The sequence below is a fragment of the Martes martes genome (genome assembly GCF_963455335.1).
Source record: "Martes martes genome assembly, chromosome: 1".
Classification (NCBI taxonomy): Eukaryota; Metazoa; Chordata; class Mammalia; order Carnivora; family Mustelidae; genus Martes; species Martes martes.
In genome coordinates, this window is record NC_137888.1 from 64990934 (window position 1) to 65017601 (window position 26668).

At 41.2% G+C, this 26668-nt stretch overlaps 1 protein-coding gene across 1 annotated transcript; it reads right to left on the reverse strand.

Moving 5' to 3' along the window:
• Positions 1–254: 254 nt before the first annotated feature.
• On the reverse strand, positions 255–26668 carry CD80 (CD80 molecule). The gene is made up of 7 exons (XM_080796993.1): positions 26365–26668; positions 24837–25147; positions 17253–17570; positions 10816–11097; positions 5094–5201; positions 3736–3851; positions 255–1707 (listed from the first exon to the last, which is right to left on the reverse strand). The coding sequence occupies exons 2-6, from the start codon at positions 24934–24936 to the stop codon at positions 3751–3753; spliced, it is 909 nt and encodes a 302-aa protein (XP_080653119.1). The 5' UTR covers positions 24937–25147; positions 26365–26668; the 3' UTR covers positions 255–1707; positions 3736–3750.

A 26668-nucleotide genomic window follows, 5' to 3' on the forward strand; every position in this document is an offset into this window, starting at 1 on the left:
GGGGCTTGATCCCAGGACCCTGGGATCATGACCTGAGCCGAAGGCAGAAGCTTTAACCCACTGAGCCACCCAGGTGCCCCTGCACAAGTATATTATTAACATGATTTACATGTTAACGCCATAAAGCATGTTTTTCTTAATTATCTCACTCATAAACTGCTGACAAATTGGCAGTTAGTCAATCTGTTTATTGTTTTATTCACATCCACATATAGATTAAATTCTCCAACTAGAAATTATAAAACTAGACGGTTGGTTTTAAAAATAGTTTTATTCATATCATAAAAATATCAGAATAAAAGTACAAACCTTTGAAAAAATAGTACTAATACATTTATCAAATGTAATAAGTAATGTAATATAATTTAAGTATAAATAAGCTGTCTCTTAGGTATGTCCTAGTTTGTAACTACTTCTTGAGGTCTCCTTTTGATCATGTCTAAGGATTATTAATCTTAACTAGATATAGCAATTCCTATTTTTTTTTTGTTTCTTTGCTTTAAATTCTTGTCTTTGCTTTAAATTATTTATTTCCCTCAGTGATTTTGTTCTGAGAGTAACCATTTAAAAGTGTACTTCATACTCTGTAGCATATTCTGGTCCCATTATAACTACCAAAATTAAATGTTTTAGACCCAGCCACATGTGAGAAACTGGGTCAGTTTGCTGTCCAACGTCAGATTTTCCAGTGAGAATGTCTGATTGCTCCCACTTAAGTCAGGTCCACCTTCTGGTCCACTGAGTTGTGGAAGACAACTTCAGAGAAAGAGGAGTCATGAGCAAGTAACACAGGAACAGCAGTCAGCCACTTTAGGGATCTAAGGAAGGCCTATGGAATGCTATTTTCATTACCTCGACCGATTTCTAAAGACAGCTTAATGTTAGTAAGACACAATAAAAACCTATCTCATTTTAAATGAGAACTTTCTCATATTTTATAAATGAGGTTAAACTAGCATAAAGCCATTTAAGGAGATTATCAGTCCAATATGAACCAGTGGGATGTGACTCTGTAAACCAACCTATCCTTCTCCAACCTATTGCTTTGAGGTGTATAAGTTACTGATCTTACATGTCAGAGGATATTAGTTTGGGATAAATCTACTTTCTTTAGAACCTGATGGAGAACAGGGAGAGCAACAGAGGAGAGCACAATGAAAAATGAAGTATTGGTTAACACCAGTAATGTTTCCATCATCCTCACACTGGTATATGTACCAGCATACTACTCACACATTAACATCAGATTGCTTTTTATAACAACACAAAATGCTCCAGTGTTGTATCAGATCAAGTCTAAAAAGTTGACCTGACATTGGACAAATTCTTTTTCCAGAAGCATTTTGACTGATGTATGTATATATAAACACACCAGTTAATAGCACAGAGCCAGACTAATGGAAAAGAGCACCAGAGATAGGAAATCTGGATTCTGGCTCAGGCCTTTATCCAGGTCACCCCCTGGGCCTTGATGTCCTTGTCATTAATGAGACAAGTGTTTTCGAATGTCTCTTCCAGGCCTGAACAATTCTTTGTTTCTAAATTTTTTGACCAAGGTTACCAGAGCTACTTATGTCCCCACCATATTCCTCTGGTCCCTTTTTGCAGGGCCACTGAAAGGAAGAGGCTCCTAGAGAATAATCCTAGGATAATCCTGGCCATCTGAAGAAATTCAAAGAAGAGGTCAATCTAAGATGGAGGTGGGACCTGGGGAAACAAAAAAATAAACGAATACTTCAAACTCTGAATTCCCAAAGGAGGAAAGCATTTTAAATTTTATATTTTTTATCACAAAGGTGCTCCAAAGTTGAGGTGACATTAGTAGATTTTAATCTTGATGGCCAAAGAATATAAAGGGAAGTCTAAATTATGGAAGAATTTAGGACAAGTCTGACAATTTTTATTACATGAAATATCTATTAAGCACCGGCGATCATCAAACGACCATATTTAGTGATCAAGGTAATATTCTACCTATGAGGCAAACAGATATGTCAGGTATGGTTGCTCTCCGTAAGCCTACAACTTAGTAAAGAATATAAGACATGCACATGAAAATAAACCCAGATGGAATGTGATGTGCAAGAGAGCATTGCTCTAGCAGTTCAAAGGCGGAGTTACTTGAACTGGACAAGGTGACCCCTGAGGAGATAAGACCCCCAGCTTCAACATGATGTGTCAGCCGACTGAGCAGCAACCAACTGTTAAGGAAAGTCAGAGAAGTTCTAGGTAGTCACAGAACCGAGGCGGACATCCTGGAAAGGGCATCCTGAAGAAGGTGGAAAAAACAGGAAACAGAGACTGCTGTGGGGAAGTGTGCATAGGCTGCTCTGATGTTGTGAAAGGAACCTGAGCTTAATACCCAGTTTAGTCCTAGCTCTGCTCCTTGCCTACCTGACCTTAGGCAAATCACAACCTCTGGGAGGGAGACTCGGGATTCCCTTCTATAAAACAGAGATAAAGATCTTGCTCACAGAGATTTTTATAAGACCAAATGAAATGAAAGGGGTGCCTGGGTGGCTCAGTTGGTTAAGTGGCTGCCTTCGTCTTGGGTGGATCAAGTCCCGTATCTGGCTCCCTGCTCCTTGGGGATCTTGCTTCTTCTCCCTTCTGCTTCACCTGCTTGTATTCTCTCTCTCTCTCTCTGTCAAATAAGTAAAACCTTAAAAAAAAAAAAGACTAAATGAAATAATAAAATAATGCTTTTGTAAAACAACCTATTAGAGTTAAGTCTCAGGTGGTATATTTCATCTCCTTTTATTTTTTAAAGGTAACTGCAGACTCATTTCTTACGCTTTTTCACCCTAACTTCGTAAGTAAAAAAGGAACCGTTTATGGAGTCTATAAACCATCTGGACCTGGTATCAGTTTCTTGGATTCTAATATTTCTCTTACATGAAAAGGCCTGGGAAGTTTAGGATAACACAAAATTGATATTAGTTAATAGTGTGACTCAGAAAAGCTGCTGCTGTGTTATGCTTTTTTAACAGAAAGAACATTCCAGATCCCAGATAGTAGTTATCCCATTGTATGTAGAATTAGACCATATCTAAAGTCTTGAACTCCACTTGTTGACATCTAGTGTGTTCACATGAAGCTTCTGGAAACTACTATGTGGAGAATAGTTCAAAGAACTGAAAATGTTTATACTGAAGAGACCAATTGGAGTATGGGAAGTTAAACGGCTTGCTACTTTCCCTGTAGGCATTAGGGGTCTCTTCTGAGTTTTTGAGTGGGAAAATGACATGAAGAAGTGATTCTTTATAAAATTTGGCTGTGTTGCTGAGTTAGTAGGATGACTCTGTTAGAGGCAGAGAGACCAATGAGGATGTTACTGAGGTGGTACAGAGTGACCAGTAAGTGACCCTAATCTGGATCCATCAGTAGTGAGGGATACAGGCGAAAAGGAATGATCAGAGTAAGCAGCTGGACCAGGAATATTACTTCAAGGTGAACTTAAGGTACTTTACAGATAATGAAAGACACTGAGTTGACTGACAAGGGAGGGGAACATTTCAACATGGCAGAATGGCACAGCAAAGAAAGAGGTAACAATAAGCAAGTTGTATGTGGGGAGAAAGGAGAGATGCCAACCATCTGTTTAGAGTAACCTGAGTTAGGGTTTTGAGAAGGTGAGGTAGAGTTTAAATCTGGTACTGAGGAAGAAAACGCTGTGCTTTGGGATCCATATATCTCATATATTCCACCCTGGAATAGGTGAGCTAGAGGAGCTACCTCCAGATGTTCTGCTTATACAGATGTTTGGGCACATCGTATGTAGATAGGCGAGATCTTTTCCATGTCCACGCCCTCCTCATTCCTCTTTTCCCATCTCCACCTTGCAGCAAGTCCTTGAAGACAAGCACAAACAATAAAGATTTAGATAGGTGAGTTTCCCCTAAATCATACCTATATATTTCAGGAAGACTTCACTGGCTAAGAACTAGATCAGTGGCTCTTAAACCAGGGAGATTTCTAACCCAGTACCCAACACCGCCTCCCCACTGCCCTGCACTGGGACATTTGTAATGTAATAGAGACATTTCTCTTTGTCACAACTGGGGCAGGTGTGCTATTGGCATATAGTGAGTAGAACCTACAGAGGCTGCAAAATACACTACAATGCACCGAATGAACCTTAAAACAAAGAATTATCTGACCCCAAATGTCAGTAGTGTTAAGAATAGGAGATCCTGAACTAGAGGGGCAAGGCTAGGCAGTCTGTATCAAAAACATTCTTGAGCCCACCAGACCTCTTTACCCTACCTATGGGTTGAGTTGTTGGTTGCAAAGAGTCTTAGTGACTTCCCCGCACTTTGACAGTTTTTGAGCTGAAGTTTGGGAAAATCAGCAGATGTTGATCTTCCAATTTTCTTGGCAAAATGTACATGATTTCTACTCCAAGAAAGGTTGGTGTTCCTTCATAGTGACTATGACCTCAGCTCTGGCCTAGCAGTTTCTCTTCATTTAATTACAGAGATGGAGTGTAGCATATGTATAAGGCCAAAAATTTAAATTCATAGGGAAAAACATCCTAGATCCTCTCTTCTTTCCTCAACCACTCCTTATCTTTCAATCAAAAATGTATTCAAAGGAATTGAGATTTGGTAAAAATCACTAGTGGCCATCTAATTTCTCAATGTCATTAGTGCATCTTACCCCCCTTCAAGAAAGTGATTATTAACCCCAGATCTTGTCATTCTGACTTTCCTCCTCTTGAAAATCAAAGATTAGAATATCACTTTGCATCAGAAATGTTTTCAAATTAGTTAGTAAGCATCAGTGTCTCCAAGAAAATATAAAGTTAGGGGAAAAAATAAATGGACTAAACTAGAATGTGTCTTGAGGGCAATGATTCCTCATGTTTATAACTCCAGTGCCTAGTAGAGAACCGGACACATAGTAGGTGTCCAAGAAATGTCTGTCCAGTGAATGAATAGAACCTGGTGAGACCAGTAAAGAAGACACTAAGGTTTCCATAAAATGAGAAGAGGCTATAATCTAGGCTAACACCTCAGAGAGTTGCTGACATACACTATTAGAGTTTGGGCTTCCAGGAATTGAGGTCAGAATGATAGTACGATAGTACTTACTGTAGGTTAGGCAGCTTCCTATAACAGCAATGATCGCAACAATCCCACTTACTACTGAGATTAAGATGACCCAGAGCTGGACTGGATTATCAGTACGGGGTGGCTCAACTGTGGAGGGAAAAGAATAGTGTGAACTCTAATGTGTTTCCAGCTGCTGAATTCTATGCCTCATATCTACACAACTAAAAAGAGTATTTTTCACTTCTTTCTCTGCTTAGCTCTCCACTAAGCAGCTGCTAGCATTTTTCTTGCATGACTCTTTAATCAGACTCATATTTGTGGGCAACTAATATCCAGATATCAAGTATCAAATGTGAAAAAGAAATTTTGAACTTTTGTATTTACTGAATTAAGTTGGCATAAAAAAGATTCTAAGGAGATACTTTAAAAGTATTCTTATCTTGGGGCACCTGGGTGGCTTAGTCAGTTAAGCAGCAGGCTCTTGGTTTTGGCTCAGGTCATGATCTGGGGGTCCTGGAATTGGCCCCACATAGGCCTCTGTGCTCAGCAGGGAGTCTGCTTGAGAATTCTCTCTCCATCTCCCTCTGCCCCTCCCCTAGCTCATGCATACACTCTCTAAAATAAAAATGAGAAATAAATCTTTAAAAAATTAAAAAGTGATTTTGTCTTTATATCTCATTTTAATTTTTTCCCTTTTTTTCTTTTCTTTTTTTAATAAACATATGATGTATTATTAGCCCCAGGGGTACAGGTCTGAATCACCAGGTTTATACACTTCACAGCACTCACCATAGCACATACCCTCTCCAATGTCCATAACCCCACCACCCTCTCCTTACCCCCCTCCGCCCGGCAACCCTCAGTTTGCTTTGTGAGATTAAGAGTCTCTTATGGGTTTGTCTATATCTCATTTTTAGAGCTGATATTTCTTTTTTTTTTTTTTTTTAAGATTTATTTATTTATTTATTTGTCAGAGAGAGAGAGAGAGAGGAGCGAGAGTGAGCACAAGCAGACAGAGTGGCAGGCAGAGGGAGAAGCAGGCTCCCTGCCGAGCAAGGAGCCCGATGTGGGACTCGATCCCAGGACGCTGGGATCATGACTTGAGCCTAAGGCAGCCGCTTAACCAACTGAGCCACCCAGGCGTCCCTAGAGCTGATATTTCTATGTATTACTAATAATTAGTTGACATAGAGTTCTAGATATACCTTATTTTCTCTCTCTAGATCTGTCACGCCTTTTCCCTTTCTCTCATCCACATCCAAGTTTTAAAATACCACCTGATTTCTAAATCTGTATATCATATTTTTGATCTCACTTATTTCCTTACAGCACATACATTTTATTTAAAATGAAAATTTTAATTATAGATTCATTTACTTTAAATATTGCACAGGTATTGTCACAAAGAAACTACTGGGTTCTTTGTTTATTTTTCAGTTCTAGTTAGTTGACACAGAGTTCAACATTGGTTTCAGGAGTAGAGTTCAGTGGTTCATCATTTACATATAGCACCCAGTGCTTATCATAACAAATGCTCTCCTTAATATGCAGCACCCATCTAGCCCATCCCCCATCCTCTTCCCTCCATCAACCCTCCATTTGTTCTCTATAGTTGAGTCTCTCATGATTTGTTTTCCTTTCTCTCTCCCCCCATATGTCCATCCATTTTGCTTCTTAAATTCCACATATGAGTGAAATCATATGGTATTTGTCTTTCTCTGATTGACTTATTTCACTTAGCATAATGCATTCTAGCTCCATCCATGTTGTTGCAAATGGCAAAATTTCATTCTTTTTGATAGCTGAGTAGTATTCTACTATATATATGTATATGTACACCATATATTCTTTATTCACTTAATCAGTGGATGGCCATTTGGGCTGTTCCCATAGTTTTGCTATTATTGATAATGTTGCTATAAACCTCAGGATGCATGTACTCCTTAGCATGTGTATTTTTGTATCCTTTGGGTAAATACCTAGTAGTGCAATTGCTAGTAGTTCTATTTTTAGCTTTTTGAAGACCCACCATACTGTTCTCCAGTGTGGCTGTACCAGTTTGCATTCCCACCAACAGTGCAAGAGGGTTCCCCTTTCTCTGCTTCCTCACCAATACCTGTAGTCCTCCTGTGTTTCTGAACTCCAGAGTTGCATTTCCAGCTGCCACCTACATGGCTGGATGCCAGCATTTCTACCTAATTTAAACTGAACTCACTCTAATCTTTCCAAAGCATATGTTCCAACCATATTCTCCCATTTCAGTGAATAACAACACCATAGTTACCGAAAAAGGGTGAAGCCTTCTTTTTGTGCTCACTTCCCAGTAGGTTCCCATGGACTTTCCATTCTGTATTCAGGATACCTTTGCAGTTGGTTCCTTTTCCCAAAACCTCATGCAGCAACTGCCTTCATTCAGGTTTCTCTTCTTCCCACCTAGTCGTCTCCATACTGATCCCTATGCCTCTGGTTCCCTAGGCTCTAATAATTCCTACACATTCTGCCACAGTGATTATTCTAATATGCACATTTGACTTTAGTGCACCTACCAGTTAGAGACTAGGGAATGTTGGTTTTCCTTTTTTTTTTTTCTTTTCCTCTAAAACACCGAATTGTGTGAAGATGAGTGATTACCAGAATGACAGCCCAGAAGGACAGGAAGGCTTTTCCTGTTATCCTGGGAATCTAAAATTTCCACAGGTTCTGACTCACTCCTGGCTTCCTCTCAGAGGCCATTCCTCACCCATCCTCAAGCCTCATTCAGCCTAGAAAGAGGATGTACGTTTGAGAAAAAGAAGGAGGAACTAGTAGTGGCAAACTATCTCTGTGGTGATGCCAAGTAGGAACTTAGTAATTCACCATAGAGCAGACTTAGAATCCTAATTACAGAGGTAGGTGTGGACATTGACACATACAGCTTGTTAGCTACACCATGAGTCAGACTCCCTGATTTACCTCCTTCCACGCACATGTGCCTTCCAGTATATTAAGGGTTAACCAATTTGGCAGGCCCAGACTAAAAGAATCATGGATCCAAACGGTTTAATTAATAAATTTGGGGATTTTTTTTTAGCATGGCTATTTACATAAAGCTTTATATAAATATATTTTTGAAAGACTTTATTGATTTATTTTAGAGAGCATGAGTAAGGGGAGGGGCAGAGGGAGAGACTGAGAGAATCTTAAGCAGGCTCCACACTCAGCATGGAGCCCAACGTGGGGCTTGATCTCTCGACCCTGGGCTAATGACCTGAACTAAAATCAAGAGTCAAATGCTTAACTGACTGAGTAAATATTTTTACATTAATATATTTATGTAAAGCTTTACATAAATATTTTTACATAAAATAAATCATAAAAATATTTATGTAAAGCTTTGCTCACATTGACTTGTAACATTTTTTTGAACTGTACACCTAATTTTTGTTTGTTTATGCAGTCAGCCCTTGACCACCCACAAATGCATCATTTGCTTTAGACTCTAAGTGATGTCTGCAGTTCAGGTGTACCTCATCGGCTCAGTCAGTTAAGCATCTGACTCTTGATTTCAGCTCAAGTCATGATCACAGGGTCATGATATATGAGATCCAGCCCTGTGTAGTGCTCTGTGCTGGGTGTGGATCCTGCCTTAGATTCTTTTTCTCTCCCTCTGCCCCTCCTCACCTGCCCCTAAAAAAAAAAAAAAAGAAAAGAAATGATGCCTTCAGTTCAATTAGTAGATTTGAAGTATTTATATACTAAAGCTTTCTGACAATCAAAACAACACTAGTTCTTAGCAAGATGCTTGCTATCTGATAACTACTTTAATAAAGATTGGATGTACAAAGAAATGAATAAACCACACACTTAATCATCTGTCCATCAATTGTTGTAAATGTAGGGCAAAGAGCTAGTATTTTTCATTAGACCAAAAAGGGATACTGTTCATCCTTAGCATGAGGGAAGAATTGAGAGAAATATCAGGGAAAAGACTAAAGTTGGACAGTCTAAATCATCTTTAAATAAGAGCTCCCTCCTTTTATTTGAATGGGCTACATTCCGTTTCCTGTAAGTTAGCAAACTACAGTACACAGGCCAAACCTGGCCTAATGTCTCTTCTTTAAAATAAAATTTTGCTGGAACACAGCTATATCCTTCATTTATATCTTGTTTATGGCAGCTTCCATGCTATAACAGCAAAACTGAATTGTTGCCAAAGATCATCTGACCTACAAAGACTAAAATATTTACTATCTGGCCCTTTTCTGAAAATATTTGTCAGTTCCTGTCCTAAAATATCATATACACTTATATTCCAAATATAATGTCCAAAATAAGGTGATTGAATCTGCTATAACTGTGTGCTGATCCCTACCTTAGTCACAGCAATCTAAAATTGATTAAATAATGATGTATTAATAAAGTAAAAAGTAATGCTGAATTAATAAATTATATGATTCAAACCTCATTTTTATAAAATTTTTAGAACACATAAAAGATGACTGAAAGAAATGAATTTGGACTATTAATAAAATCATATCAAAATTTCGTTTGTATTTGAACTAATATCCTCAGGAAATTTTATCTCAGTACCTACTGAAGAAAATGATGAACAAGTCCACTTCAAGATGGAAAGACCTGAGTAAATCATTCACTGGAAAGAGCTACTAGACCATGTAAAATATCTCCTCTACTCAAATAAAGATAAGAGGAAGACATATATACTATATATCCATGTGCCACTATATATCAAATTCAACGTATTGTTTATTACAGAACAGCCACAAAATGCGTTAAGAGTGGGCCTGGGGGTGGGAAGGAGGCCTCGTGGTCTTCCATAAAATCAGCCATATAAGTAAGACACTTATTTTAAGTATCTGAGTTCTATAATAACCCATTATGGGTTTAACATGCATAAATTTACATAAGCCCAATTTATTCCATTTTACATTTTCAAATGACTTCACCTCTTGGGAACAGAAAATTCTGTAGGTTTACTAGCTGAAGGGTAAGGTATTTGAAGGTCTGGTATCTGGGCAAAAATGACCTCTATTTCCAGGCATTATCCTCAAGTAGTTTGTCATTGGCCTTCTTTACCAGACTTAGTTGTGAATGAACCAGTGGTTCTTAAAAGGCACATTCACTCACAAAAGGCAATGATTTGGTGCCATGGGACAATGGGAAGGAGGTGCCCCCCAAAAAGAAAGTACCAAAGCCCCAAGGACAAGTCCAAAGAAGGACAAATTTTAGTGCTTAATATCAACAATATTGTTACAATAATTTCCAAAGGTGAGTACTTGATGGAGAGCACTTATTTGAATGTCTCAATTTTAGAAAGTTTATTAAAGAAAATAAAATTAATCTAGTAACACTATGCTTACACTTTGTACAGTGACCTTAACAAGTCACAATATCGGGACGCCTGGGTGGCTCAGTTGGTTAAGCAGCTGCCTTCGGCTCAGGTCATGATCCCAGGCTCCTGGGATCGAGTCCCACGTTGGGCTCCTTGCTCAGTGGGGAGCCTGCTTCTCCCTCTGCCTCTGCCTGCCTCTCTGTCTGCCTGTGCTCACTCTCTCTGACAAATAAATAAATAAAAAATCTTTAAAAAAAAAAAACAACAAAAAAAAAAAACAACAAGTCACAATATCACTTCATTATCATTTGTGGGTCCAAAAATACAAGAAATGCTATCAAAGTCAATATACACAATTCTAAAATGGATCTGGCTGAATCGCCTTCTTTTCAGAATTTACAGTTAGAAACTCCCCAGCACAATGTTACGTACATTTTTGCCAGTTGAAGATCTGAGATACTGTTAAGTCTCCATACTTGACAAGACACACAAAGCTATGGTTGTTTGTTATATTGAAATCTAGTTCACTGCTAATAGTGTAGAGCTCAGTTTCAGGATCTTGGGAAACTGTTGTGTTGATGGCATTTAATTCTTCTTCATGTTCCAACCAGGAGAGGTGAGGCTTTGGAAAACCTCCAGAAGTTGAACACATTATCCTTCTGATGTTACGCGATGGATTTCCAAGGTCAGTTATAGTAGGGACAGGGAAGTCAGCTGAAGAAAGAAAAAAGATGTAAGTACATATCATTATGTATTGGGGCAGTGAGGGCTGTGTGAGCTTTTTAAAAAATAAATTATCTAGCTTTAAAAAGAATAATAAAATGAGCTATAACTTGTAACTTCCCATAAATCATTAATAGTTATGTATGATCCAAAGATCAACTTTGGTTTGAATTGGGTGTATCAATTCTTCATTACTTTTTTTTTTAAAAGACTTTTATTTATTTAAGTAATCTCTACACCTCACGGCCCCCAAGATCAGGAGCCACATGCTCTTCCAACTGAGCCAGCCAGACACCCCAATTCTTGATCACTTTTGATAGAAGTAAGAGGACACTTATACAAAGAAATAGATCTATGTGAATAAATACTGACATAGTATTTTGCATTTGTAAGATATGAAGAGAAAAATAATAGACAACATTTATTGAGCTCTTAATGCTTGTTGGGTCTTGGATACTACCTCATTTCATCTCTACAACAACCCTACGAGGCAGGTATATGTCAAGAAAGGTCAAATGTTAGCAGTATCATTTGATTTAACCTAATATGATTTCCATTTTGTAAATAATCAAATCGAAGTTGAGAGATCATGAGTAAGTGGCAAAACTGGGATGTGAATTCTAGTTTTTCCAATACCAGACCCTTTTCTTTCCTCTCTTCTCTTCCCTTGCCTGATTTTCTTTTCTTTTCCTTTCCTGCATTTCTTTTCTTCCCTTCCCAATATTTGAGATACACAAAGTGGCTCTCTTTTTTATCTATTAATGAATAATACTATAAAAAACACCTGTGAACCCACCATCCAACTTGAGAGCCAGCGCTTTGACTGTAACTTACATAAATCTACTTGTATGCTCTCACCTTTGTTGTCTCCCCATTTCCCACACTTGAGATAACCATTACTCCAAATTTTCTTTAACATGCCCTTACTAAATTTTCAAAAGTAGCCTTTAATAAGATAAACTTCTGTCCAAATTGTACAATACTGAGCCTGTAATCTCAACCACTCAACTTTACTGACTCCTTTGCTATTTTGATATGCATCACAAGGCCACAGAGGCCTTCCTAGCATTCCTCCAAGATATTTGAGGCACTCTTGCATTTGTATATTTGACCCCCAATAAGATACTAAAGTATATACAAAACAAAGCATAGTGAAATGACTGCAGAGAACGCATGAGAAAATTCCCTAACCCACTTTCTTCCTTTTTCTTAGGCCTAAAGAAATGTGTAGTTCTCATCCTGAGTGTGGGGGACCAAGGCACGCATACTTCATACAGTTAGATTTCTTTTCACAATTCGGAGTTCCGAATTTCGAAGTATAGCCTAACATAGTGTAGCTTTTTTTTTTTTTTTTTTTTTTTTAATTTTTTTTATTTTAATAAACATATAATGTATTTTTATCCCCAGGGGTACAGGTCTGTGAATCGTCTGGTTTACACATTTCACAGCACTCATCATAGCACATACCCTCCCCAATGTCCATTTCCCCACCACCCTCTCCCATCCCCCTTCCCCCCCGCAACCCTCAGTCTGTTTCTTGAGATTGAGTCTTTTATGGTTTGTCTCCCTCCCAATCCCATCTTTTCATTTTTTCTTTTCCTACCTCCCCCCAAACCCCCCCACCTTGCATCTCCACTTCCTCATATCAAAGAGATCATATGATAGTTATATTTCTCCGATTGACTTATTTCGCTAAGCATGATACCCTCTAGTTCCATCCACGTCGTCGCAAATGGCAAGATTTCATGTCTTTTGATGGCTGCATAGTATTCCATTGTGTATATATACCTCAACTTCTTTATCCATTCATCTGTTGATGGACATCTAGGCGCTTTCCACAGTTTGGCTATTGTGGACATTGCTGCTATAAACATTCGGGTGCACGTGCCCCTTCGGAGCACCACGTTTGTATCTTTAGGATATATACCCAGGAGTGCAATTGCTGGGTCATAGGGTAGCTCTATTTTCAGCTCATGGATTGGAAGAACAAATATTGTGAAAATGTCTATTTTACCTAAAGCAATCTACACATTTAATGCAATCCCTATCAAAATCCCATCCAATTTTTTTTAAAGAAATAGAACAAATAATCCTAAAATTTATATGGAACCAGAAAAGACCTCGAATAGCCAAAGGAATATTGAAAAAGAAAGCCAAAGTCGGTGGTATCACAATTCCAGACTTCAAGCTCTATTACAAAGCTGTCATCATCAAGACAGTATGGTACTGGCACAAAAACAGACATATAGACCAATGGAACAGAATAGAGAGCCCAGAAATAGACCCTCAACTCTATGGTCAACTAATCTTCGACAAAGCAGGAAAGAATATCCAATGGAAAAAAGACAGCCTCTTCAACAAATGGTGCTGGGAAAATTGGACAGCCACATGCAGAAAAATGAAATTGGACTATTTCCTTACACCACACACGAAAATAGACTCAAAGTGGATGAAGGACCTCAATGTGCGAAAGGAATCTATCAAAATCCTTGAGGACAATGCAGGCAGCAACCTCTTTGACCTCCACCGCAGCAACTTCTTCCTAGGAACATCGCCAAAGGCAACAGAAGCAAGGGCAAAAATGAACTATTGGGATTTCATCAAGATCAAAAGCTTTTGCACAGCAAAGGAAACAGTTAACAAAACCAAAAGACAACTGACAGAATGGGAGAAGATATTTGCAAACGACATATCAGATAAAGGGCTCGTATCCAAAATCTATAAAGAGCTTATCAAACTCAATACCCAAAGAACAAATAATCCAGTCAAGAAATGGGCAGAGGACATGAACAGACATTTCTGCAAGGAAGACATCCAGATGGCCAACAGACACATGAAAAAATGCTCCACATCACTCGGCATCAGGGAAATACAAATCAAAACCACAATGAGATACCACCTCACACCAGTCAGAATGGCTAAAATTAACAAGTCAAGAAATGACAGATGCTGGCGAGGATGCGGAGAGAGGGGAACCCTCCTACACTGTTGGTGGGAATGCAAGCTGGTGCAACCACTCTGGAAAACAGTGTGGAGGTTCCTCAAAAAACTGTAGCTTTTTTTTTTTTAAGAGTTTATTTAGAAAGCATCATAGTGTAAGCAAATTGTACCACTTGGATTTTATTTTAACACAAGATGTATGATGCAAAGCGGAATCCACTCATGAGGATTGTGCTTCTAGAAAGTTGGGTTTTTTTAAAAGACCATTTGGGGAACCATACATACATAATTAATAAAGATTTCCTTTAAGGCACAGGCTGGCCAAGATCCAACAGCTGGTTTAAAAGTCAGTTTTGCCTTTAAGCCCTGGGGCCAATTACTTCACCACTTTCAGTTTTAGTTTGCTCCTCTGTAAGATGGGGTAATAATACCAGCCTTCCAGGGTTCTAAGAATTAAATGACATCATTGATATAAATCATGAAGCACAAGGCCTGACACACAGCAAATCAGTTGGTAGATGGACTTCTGTGAGTCTTAAATTTGTGCTCTCTTAGATGAGCTCCCTCACTTAAATCAAGTTGCCCTGTGAAAACTTCCAAAACCACCCAGTAGCACTGTGACTAATAAGAGAAAGGGGAAGTTATGGCAAGTGATTATAACTGCCAGGAAAAGGAAAAACTTGCATTTGGTAGGAGGTGAAGTCATCTTTTTTGCACCAACCCTGTCTCTAAATTAAGTCTGACATTTTCCTGAGCCATTTTTAGTTGACATTTCCTACTCCTGCAATTTGTCTTATAAGATCAAATCATTATAATAGTAGCTGACATCAAGAATATTCCCTTTGTAGGGTGCCTGGCTGGCTCAGTCAGCAAGGGTTGTGAGTTTGAAGCCCACAAAATAAAATCTTAAAAAACAACAACAACAACAACAACAACAACAACAACGAATATTCCCTTTATTTCTTACAACATCTATGTTGCGTATTATAACCTGGAATGACAAATCCAAGTAACCCATATCCCAAATTATGATTCATCTTCATTTCTGTGCCCTGCTTTTCCGAGATATACTTAACTTCAAGAATACTGAAAATATTCTGTATATTAGAAAACATCTTTGCAAGGTCTAGCTAGCCGTTGCACAGCCTCAGCTGTCTCCTATCCCTTCAGTGAGGTGATCCATCTCAAGTAACAGCACCTATGGCCTTGTAAGACTGTGAACCATCAAAGAATTACTCTTTTTTATCTCGCTTTAATGCATTAATCCACATTGTTACCATTCTGAATGGGTAGGGTAAAAATATCTTATTAGGAAAGGAAGAGGTGCACAAGTGTTAGAAAGGTAAACATCTGTTATCCTATTTAATCTGTTAACTAGCATATCTAGTTCCCCAAATGCTGTTTAATGGAGGCTTTTAGATACTGTGATGCTGATATTACATCATTTTGCAATCTTAGGCGAATGTAGAGACCAGCTTTTTCAGTGCCTAACCTGGGGAAGTCTCAGGTGTTTGAGGAAACCTCTCAGTCCCAGGCAAAATGGGACAGCTGGTCATCCTCGTCAAGTAAGGGATTATTTAATGTCTTGTTTCTCAAACTGTGGTCCTCAGCAGCCATAAGTACGGACATCACCTCATGATCTGTTTAGCGCAGAATCAAAGATCCTTTATTCCACACCTACTGAACCTGAATCTGCATTTCAACAAGATCCTAGTGATTCATAGGGACCTTAATGTAAGAGAAACACTGTTGTAACTGATGCAGATGGAAAAATCAGAATTAATTGATTCTGAGTCAAATGAAAAGTTTCCCTTTTTGTCTTTGCACATCTGACTTTTGGGCCTGCCCCTCCCAGCCCTTTTGAGGCCCCCAGCACTCTTGTTGCCTTTTGAGCTGTCCCTGGTCTCCTGCTGTGGTCTGCTACTAGGGCTTGTCCTTCCTGAAACTCTGTCTCTTCTTCCAGTCTTTATCTTTCTATCAAAATGTACATAATCCTGCCTCTACCTCCGTTTGGGCATTTCTTTGAGGACTGCCTGTATCTAATGTAATTACCTACTACAGGTTCATATGGTCGTGATGCCACCTCCCCCAGGTAACACATTTTCATTTTAACAGAGATCTTATAGGGGGAACAAGGCTGAAACTGGCAGGAGAAGCAAAAATGGTGGGAATTCTAGGGATCAGTGTAAGTCAGCACTTTATAAGACGGTGGGCTTGGTAGAACCCTTAAAATCACACCACCATAGAATCATGGCTCTCTCCGTGAGTAGGGAGTACACAGAGGGAGGGTTAAGGTAATCCCATGCAACTGGTTTACCTCCTAAGCTTTAGGTGTGATCTGGATGCTAAAGTGAAAGAGTCAGCATAGCGGAGAACAGGGAGGGAAGAGTAGCGAAGAGTTCACCAAGGATCCACTTACATTATCTGTTATCAAGGTGAATGATTATCTTTCATTAAGCGATAGGTTCAGTTTCCACTAAAGGCCCCAGTGTCCAGGAAGAAAAAGAAATGTGGTTGAATTTCAAGTATGGGGGAAAGGTCAAGGGCTATCATTTCTCAGCAAGGGGCTCAGGCTACATTAGTATCCTCTAGTACCATCGTCTGTGATTAACGCAAGGCTCCTTCCTACCCAAGAAATGCTTGCCTTCACGGTTAGAGGTATAAGTAAAGTTTTGATTTATGAATTAATTTTCTTCCCCGTTACATAAATTATGCATCCAGTCCTCTAATGTCTAACTTTGTAGGAATACCTATTAGATGAGCGGTTCTAATCCAATAATATATATAAATCATAAAATAGCCATAGGCATTTGAATATTACTTGAAAAATATCTCCGTCTGCATTGTTCTTATACCTTTCAATATACTTTCACAAGAATATATTACTGTCTCAAGTGCAGTTAACAGTTCGGCTACATCAAATCAAGTGTGTCCCCTTATGATTCAGAAGGCACCTTAGGTCATTCTAGTGCCCCAGGATGACTGTCATGAATTTGGATTGTCAAAATGCCAGAAACTCACACTAATAGATACTTCCAGGATGTCTTGAAAATCAATTAGGGTTTATTGTAAAACTACAGACTTACTTAACCCTAAATGAAAATACATCCCTCTTCTGTAAAATGTTCAAATAAATTAATAGGAGTGTATCTTTAAGGGCATCAAGAGTCTGCCAAGTTACAGGAAATCAGAAAAATCCCACTGACCTCTGACCAATAACATCACTGAAGTCATGTGTTTCACTTTGTAAGACCCTTTTTCAGGCTTTTGAACGATGCAGGTGTATTTGCCATTGTCTGACAGGCGCAGAGCCAGGATCACAATGGAGAGGTTCTTGGTGAAGTCAGTGAAGGTGCGATTCTCATACTTGGGCCACACTTGCTCTTTCCCAGATATGATGGCCAGGACCATTTCATCATCCTTTTGCCAATAGATTCGAGCTTCCGTCAGTTTTTCAGTGGAAATGTTGTAATTACAAGATAGTACTGCTACTTCTTTCACCGTCTTGTTCACCTGGATGATGCCTAAGGAGAGGCAAACAGAAAGGATTTTCTATCTATTAAATATAGCCACTTGCAGAAGCAGGAATTCCAAGTCGGCAAAAACAAACTCAGGGTGTTGTATCTAGTGACTGTGCGTGATCAGAGAGTTCAGTTTGATTATGGTAATTTTGGTTTCCAGTGCTTTTTTCTTTCTTTTCTAAATTGTGGTTAAAAAATGTAAAATATACCATTTTAACCATATTTAAGTGTACAGTTCAGCAGTGTTAAGTATATTCACATTATTAGGAAACAGATCTCCAGAACTTTTCATCTTGCAAATCTGGAACTCTGTATGCATTACACAACTCTCCTTTCTTTATCCCCCCAGGCCCTTGGTAACCACCACTTAATGTTCTGTTTTTGTGAGTCTGACTAATTTAGATACTGCATATAACTGGAATCATACAGTGTTTTCTTCTTGTGAGGGTCTTATTTCACTTAGCATGGTGTCCTCAAGGTTCATCCATGTTTTAGCATGTGCCAGGATCTCCTTCCTTTTTAAGGAATAATAAGATAATGATAATGATATCCCATTGTATGTATATACCACATTTTCTTTTCAATTCATCCATCAGTGGACAGTGAGAGAGAAGGTCCACTAGTCCCACAAGAAGGAGGACTTTAGGAGACCTAGCAGATGAATGTCAACTATGGGTACATAATGTATTCAGTCCGATGGGGATGTGGAAATCACTGCAATGTGAGATCTTGAAGGGACTTCCATGTTCATTTATTTTTGTGTTCTTATTTATAGATGATGAAACTAAGCCCAGGAAAGGAAGCTGTCCCAGCTCTACACTTTCTAGTGCAGACCTTTCAAGCTACCCACTCTCCTTGTTCACTGGTTTCCCCAACTTTAGGCTCCAGTTACAGGATAAGTAGGCTAACACTGCCCACACCCCAGCTGGACCCAACTGTTGAGTTCTTTTGCTTTGAGAAACAGTCCATTTCTTTCCAGGCCTGGATTGGCCTCATAACCTCAGGTTGAATTGGCTCCTCAACCTCCCCACCAGACAAGGTGTAGTTTCCACCTCCAGACTATTTCTCTTCAGTGACCCTAAATTATCCCTATCTGGTCCTGATCTCTTTCAGCTGGGTGCCATCAATGCAACAAACAGTTGTCCTATAAGAGGGTCCCATTTAAAACATTCTGCCCACTTTCCCATCAGTGTATTCCAGGATCACCAACATTTCAGTATCCAAGCTCCATCTTTTTGTTAGCTCCTAAGCATTTATCAGTGGCACCAAATTTCCCTGTCAGGCTGTGTTTTCCGATTTTTTTGGTCATTCTTCCTTTGCTAGGCCTGACTTACAAGCAGATCCGCCAAGCCCAAGCTCTTTCACAACTTGCCACCACCTTCCCCACCCAACGCTATGATGCCCTGTATCTCCCAGAGCCATACAGCCTCCCCTGGGGGGAGGGGGTGCTATCTAGGGATCAAGTCTCCAGTCCCTCTCTCTCCTCAAACAGCAGGATCACGAGCACTAGCACCTCTCTATCTCAACAGCCACTCTTCAGGCCTTCACAAGATTGGATATGGGCCCCACACAGTGTGAGGAAGTGAGTTTTGTGATGGCAGGTACCTTCATAGCAGGGTGAAGGAACTCAGAATGATCTAACGGACCCCTTTTGGCAATTGTGCTGAACACTGCCAACCCCAGCTTTAAGGAACAGATCTGGAAAAGGCGGAAGAAATGAAAAGATATATTTGAGGGGAGCGTATAATAGCTAAATAACCTGAGTTCTCTTTAAAAAGATAGAGCAGAAGCAAACTGATAGGTGTAAGGAGCGTGAACTATGGGTTTCTATTTCTTTTAAAAAAGATTTTATTTATTTATTTGACACAGAGAGAGAGAGATCACAAGTAGGCAGGGAAGCAGACAGAGAGAGAGGGGAAAGCAGGCTCCCCGCTGAGCAGAGAGCCTGATGCGGGACTCGATCCCAGGACTCTGGGATCATGACCTGAGCTGAAGGCAGAGGCTTAACCCACTGAGCCACCCAGGCACCCCTATGGGTTTCTATTGACTTGGATTCTAGCCCCAGCTCAGCCACCTGCTAATAAATCAATTTCTTCATCTGTAAAAAGGGTATGATACCAACTTCCCAGGATCATCATAACATTAAATTCCATTAAATGATATACATGGAACAGTCCCTATTACAAAGCAAGTCTTCTGTAAGACTTTCCTCCCTTTTCTGACTCTTGCTCCCAACTTCTACCCGCTGGTCCTTCCATTGCACCCAGGGATTATGTCAGGGGCTCAGGACTCTGGTCTTGCTATAGGCCAGACAGATACCATAACAGAAAGCAGCTCATTCATCTGGGATTCCAAATAGGATCCTTCCCTATGATCTATTTGTTCCCATCCGAAAAGAGTCCGGGATTTCTAACCGAGTTTGACATGTGGTGGCATTAGCAAAAGAGGAATCTGAACCGAAAACGATCTACTTTCAATGATGACTCTTAAGGAGTTTTTGTCCAGCCATCTGAGGAGAAGTGTGGGTGTCCCTCTAAAGGTCAGTAACCATCAATGAGATCCTTAATGTTCCTGTGTGAAATCCTCTCACCACACACTCATGCTGAAGAAGAACCAGACTGAAAAGAGGAACCAAAAATCTTCTGAGCAATTTGGAAATTCCACCGGGACCGGGCTTCCATACTCGGGCCTGCTGCATGCAGACAACTGAGAGGTCTCTGAAGTGTTTTGTCTGCCTCAGTGGCTTTGGACGGAAGAGTCATGTCCCTGAACTCTGACATTACTGCCTGAAACCTAGTTGAACTTTGACCTTGCTTTACCATTTTACAGATGGGCAGAGCAACACTTAACCTAGCAAAGTGGGCATGAGGACTCTGTGAGGTCACGCACATGGGACGCCTCTGCAGTCCCTGGCACAGGCCAGGTACCACGGCTTCCCCAGACATCCGTATGCCCGGTTCCTTGCTTCCCTCGGGTTTCTGCTCTGGTCCCCCTTTGTCAGAGATCCCTTCTCCGACTCTCCCTAACCAGTACCCTCCTCCCAGACCCCCCCATCCATCCTGCTGCTCATTAGTCCCTTGCCCTGATTTATTTCTCTTGAAGCTTGTCTCTGGCAACCATTACTTTTGAGGCTACAGGAGTGGGGGCTTTATCTGTTTAGTTCATTGCTATATCTGCAGAATCTAGGACAGGGACTCGCCCATAGTAGGTGCTCAATAAATATTTGCTGAATGCATGGCTACGCATTCGGTGATGAGATCTGCCTCTATCCACTGCACATTAGAATCATAACCTTAAACAAGGTTATGATTGTTCCTTGGGAATTTCTGCAAAATGGGCATAATACATTCTCTCCTAAAATTTCACGTAATTATCATGGGGATTGTATGATACCCAGATGTAAAAGTGCTTAGTTAAGTATAAAACATTATACAGATTCTTAAATGGGGCTGTTCCTGTCATTCACAGCACGTGATTTGTTGAATCGCACCTAGGACAGGCCAGAATCACCGTGATAACTGGCTGATATCTGGACTGAGCCAGGTATCTGGAGCTGGGCAGAAAATCTTAAGTCCCCATCTGCTATGATATATGTTATCTCACTGGGACTTAAGTGTGCTTTTTATTTGTATTATTTATTTTTTTTAAAGATTTTATTTATTTATTTGACAGAGAGAGATACAGCGAGACAGGGAACACAAGCAGGGGGAGTGGGAGAGGGACAAACAAGCTTCCTGCTGAGCAGGGAGCCAGATGTGGGGCTCCATCCCAGGACCCCTTAATCATGACCTGAACTGAAGGTGAACGCTTAATGACTGAGCCACCCAGGTGCCCCTTAAGTCTGCTTTTTCAATAAAGGTGTTCTTGGGACGCCGGGGTGACTCAGTCAGTTAAGTGTCCACCTTCGGCTCAGGTCATGATCTCAGGGTCCTGGGATCTCCCTGCATTGGTCTCCCTGCTCAGTGGGGAGTCTGCTTCTCCCTCTGCCCTCCCGCACCCCACCCCCACAACTTGTGCTCTCTCTCACGAGCATGTGCTCTCTCTCTCTCTCTCTCTCTCAAATAAATAGAAATATTTTTAAAAATAAATAAATAAAGGTGTTTCCTGACTCTAAAGGAGACACACATTAAATTTATAGAAAGAATGGTAAATACAGAAAAGGGTAAAAGTCACCTATAATTCCACCATGTAGACATTTACTGCTAATGGTCTGTGTATATCCTTCCAAAGGCAGTAATCCTTTGGGACACTGCTAAGTGCTCTTTGTGAAGTGAACCAGCACCCCTGGGGCTTGTGTCAGCCTTGGGCTTGGTGCTGGGAACACAAGGAGGGTAAGTATCTGCTCTCCAGCAGCTGACAGATTTGAGACCTGCCACCTGATTTTTGCATCGCGACTGACTTTCTCTCCTCTTGAGACCCAGCCTCCATGCTCTGTATAAATCTGGCCCTTTGCATTTCCAAATGGTACTTAAATCTTTAAAAAGCTCAGGGACTTTGAATATCGGGGTTGTCCCAGCAAGAACCGTGGCTCATAGGAGCCCTTGGCTGGCAGTGTTCAGATAGTATGTGACGACGGAAAGAGTCTCTGTGGCACTCTGAGGGCATTCTTTTCCCTCTGGCTCAGTCTTTCTCATGCCATAGACTTAGAGGCAACACCTTTCTTGTGTCCCTGGCCCACTCCTACCAAAGGCCTCTCCCCTCCTCTTGGAGCTATGCTTCCCTGAAAACACCCCACCTCTGAGAGAAAGCTGCCCCTGTCGGCGCCCGTGAGAGCTACCCTGTTAGGCCCTCTGCCTTATAACTGCCAGTTTCTGGAGTACAGGAGTCTAGTGTTTTGCCTCCATGGACCCAACCAGGAGTGGAGAGGAGTTCAGGCAGCCCCTCCCTTCTTAGGACAAAGTGGTCCCCTGTCCTGGGCAGCAATGGCAGGCCGGGGATGAGGGGATGTGTGGTAGTCCGGCTTCCCGGCCTGGACCAGGAGAGGAGGGTGTGTGGCAAATCCCTTTCCCTGAAGCCAAGCCCCCCCCCATACTACATCACACACACTCTCCAATCCCCTCACCCCTGACTCCAGTCTCCTCATCAAAGCTCTCCGACGCAGCCTCCTGACAGGTTTTACACCATCACTCTGGCAGCCCTACAAGCCGTCTGAATGCTTTAGCAACACTTCTTTTTTAAAACATCATTTCAGAGCTTTACCACCCAAACCAAAGGTCTGTTGCTCAACAGCATCAGCGTCACCTGAGTCCTTGTTCAAAACACAGAATCTTAGGCCCCTCCCTGGCCCACCTCAGCAGAAATTGTATTTTCCAAAAAATATACAGACTTTATTCTAGAGCATTTTAGGTTCACAGCAAAATGAATGTAAAGTACAGAGCGGTCCCATATACTCCGTCCCCTGCAGCCACACAGCCTCCCCTACCATCCACATCCTATGCCAGAGGGTACATTTGTGACGATCAAGGAACCCCCTCATTACCACCCAGAGTCTGCCGTTTTCTTTAGGCATCATTCTTGACACTATACATTCAATGGGTTTCACAAAGGTAAAATGACATCTGTCTACCCTTACAGTATCATACGGAGTTTTTTCACTGCCCTGAAAATCCCTTATGCTAGAAACCGCTTTGGACAAGGTCCCCCGGGTGATTGGTACAGACCACGTCCCTCCTTAAAACCCTTCTGTGGCTTCCCAGTCTCTCCAAATAACATTCAGATTCCTGACCATGACCTTCTAGCCTTATGGAGTCTGGTCGCTGCCTGGGCCCGTCCCAACACGCTATCTCCACTTCCTTGCTCCTCTGTGTGTTTCACATGCTGCTCTTCTGCCTTTACCCCGCTCACTCTCACCACTCTCCCCCCTGGCAGAGAGGTTTGCTGTGCGTACAGTCATTCGAGGGGTTCTTCGATGGATTGTCACGTTCTTCCTACTGACTGTAAAGTCCATGAAGGCAAAAGTCATGTTACTCTAGCTCACAACTTGTCCCCAGGACCACAAAAGTATCCTACACAGAGGAGACGTTCAATATTTGTTGAATTAAGAGATGAGTACACAGAAGAAAGAACACGTGCGCCAGACTCTTCCTTACTTTTGTGCCATTGTCTGTGCTGTGGCCCCACTCAGAATTCTCTGGCCATCACCAGGCCTTGGCCATAGAGCCATAAAGCCCGCCCAGCCACCCCAGACACCCTGGTCCCACCTTTCCCAGGTCTCAGGCTCTAAGAATCAGGACCAAGTGCTTCACTGCTCTGCATTAGCTTGGGGGTTAGGGTGCCTTCTTCAACTAACACACTCAAATCTCTCAGGGGGCAGGAATCCCAGATGTAGTTTTTGAGTGCCTAACAGGTGTTCACACATAAGATGCCCAGGAATTTATTTGTTGACCCGGTACCGCAACAGTAAAATCTGAATGTAGCTGTAGGACAAAGCGCTTTCCTAAATACTTTTCTTTAGCTTGAAGATCATCTCTTTCCACTTGCCTCTAATTTCCCTGGTATAATTGCTAAAATCCTGGTTTAAATTTTGCATTTTCTTTCTCTTTTTCATTGGTTTCCCCGGCCCCTCGCCCACACACACACACATATTTCTAGGAAGCCTGTATAAATTTCCTCCTAAACATTTTTAAACTCTTTAGACTCCCCCAGAAGACTTGTTAGAGAGTGCTCCCCCAGCTTCCTAGAAGAAAATTATAACTGTTGAAGATGTCATTGAATTGTCAACTATATACAGTATCTGGTGCATAAACTTTGAAACTTAAGTCACGGTTGTCTTGGTTCAGCAACCACGTAAAATAGCAAGTTTTCCAGCCCAGGACAGAAAATGCACTACTGCCACAGCAGGCACGTAATCAGTGTGCCCAAACTCCTCTCCCGTCCCTCTTCCTCTCCCCACACCCCTACACTTAGACATTCTGGTTGATGACAGCATGTTTAGACACGCTTTAAGTGACCAGCTCTTAAGACAAGGGCCTTTGACATTCGGGTCTTTGCAAACTGGCAGACTGTGCTGAAGCCCCAAAGCCTCCTCTTTACTTTGGGGACACCAGGTGTTATGCTGTTCAGCAGAAAGAGAATCTTTAGTTTTGACTTTAAAAACAAAGTCAGAACCATTCTTCAGCAGGCTGAGCCCCACTCTTCTCAACAGCCCCCCTCCCCCAAATCCAGCCCGTGAAGGTCAGTTTGCAGGATGACAGAAGGGGGCGGCACAGAAAACCCCACCTCCTAGACCCTGAAGCAGCAAACTCAGTCAAGCTCCCAGAAGTTCCTTACCTGAACAGAAGTAAAAAAGACTTGCTAGCATTAGGAGCTGAAAGAGCTTGAGATATGGGTGCTTGAGTGGCGGTGTTCTCCGCTTCGCTGAGCGATCCATGGCTTCTGCAGCTTAGGGTAGAGAGCGAAAACAATTCCAAACCCAGTGAGACCTGGGTACCTCCCAGCAAGCACCAGGCAGGAGCAGAAGACAATTCAGCTGCCTCACACAGACAGTTAGTTCTCCTGTGTTGCTTGCAGAAACACTGTGTACGGTGTCCCTGGGTCTCCAAACTCCTGAATATAAAAGACTGTGGATTTACTTTCACAACCTGAGAAGGAAAAAAAAATAATAAAGTCACCCAGGAAGGAAGGTTGGCCTAAGTATGGATATAAAACTCCCTAATTGCCTGCCTGAAGTGAGTCGGGAACTTTAATCTGAGCAACGTCTAAACCACACAATCTCAAGTGTAAAGAAAGGTCGGGGAAACTCCGAGGAGGTGATCTTGCCTTGTACATGTTCCCAAAATGAACCACAGCTCTCCCATGGAATGGTTCTGCTTAATGGGAACAATAAGACTTTGGTAAGAAGCACAGAGAACTCTAAGGGCCCTCAGTATCAGCCGGCCAAAATTCAGATCCTCTTCAAAACATACCAAGAAACACAAAACACCAGTGAGGTCATATTTTGTCCAAGGCAAGACTTAAGTTATGAAACTACTTCCTTCTCAATATATTAACATAAAAAAGTATCTTCATTCTTAAACGTCCTACACAAAGAACATGTCTTAAACTGGCAGAGGTTCTGAATCAACAGAAAAATCTGTTAGTAAAAAGGAAAAGATGTACTACAAAAATTACTTATTTATATTATGTATTACCATGGGAGGAAGCTGATTTTTTTTTTCAGTAAATTTATCAAAATTTAGAACTAAAAATGAATGCGGTGCTCCAATGTGATCTTCAGAGCTTGCCACCACAGACATAGTCCAATGCTACTCAGAAGACATTTGGGGGGCGCCTGGGTGACTCAGTGGGTTAAGCCTCTGCCTTCTGCTCAGGTCATGATCTCAGGGTCCTGGGATTGAGCCCCGCATTAGGCTCTCTGCTCAATGGGGGGGCCTGCTTTCCCTTTCTCTCTCTGCCTGCCTCTCTGCCTACTTGTGATCTCTGTCTCTCATATAAATAAATAAAATCTTAAAAAAAAAAAAAAGAAGACGTTTGGGACCTCTCTTTGGGAACCACCCCAGAGCTCATTTTCCAGTCACATTTAACTATTTTATTGGCCACACTCCCTTTTAATCAGGATTAGCTTGGATTCACTCCTTCATCAGAGTTTTATGAGCCATAACTCTGTTGATGACTCACCAGCCATGCTGGGAAGCCTCAGCGTCCCATGGGAATGGGACCCCAATGGGCGGGCTCCTTTGGAAGCAAGTATGCATCTTGGAGATAGGAGTGACGGTATGTTTATTTAAAAGGCAGTCAGGTTGTCGGTAACTATTCCTACCGAGCTGTCCCATGTTAAGATAATAGTAAATGTACTTACTTGCTGAAGAACAAGTCCTCTTTTTCTCTTGTGTTAAAAAAAAAAAAAGAAAGAAATAATGAGGTCCCAGTTCTGAGATGTTCTTTTCTTGCCGTCTCCAAAATAATGGCAAGTTGCTCAGCTTTTCTTTGGGTGATATACCAGAGGTGGCAATCCCCTTCCAACTTCCTTTACTCACTAGAAGATCAAATCTAATTTTCTTTCACCAGAAGCATGTAAGTCAAAGTCGGGGATGGGTAGGTTGTTATTTATGATTTGAGGAAGCTTACCCTGCTATCCCTTTTTGTCAGCAACCTCCTCAGAG

Excerpts from the sequence above, each read along its gene's own strand:
- CD80 (XM_080796993.1), bottom strand. The coding sequence starts at position 24,936 with ATGGATCGCTCAGCGAAGCGGAGAACACCGCCACTCAAGCACCCATAT. Across the intron at positions 5,202-10,815 it reads GATCTTCAACTGGCAAAAAT|TTGAGCCACCCCGTACTGAT; the intron begins GTACGTAACATT and ends TTCCCTCCACAG. Across the intron at positions 3,852-5,093 it reads AGGAAGCTGCCTAACCTACA|GACTTGCTGCAAGGTGGAGA; the intron begins GTAAGTACTATC and ends CTTGTCTTCAAG.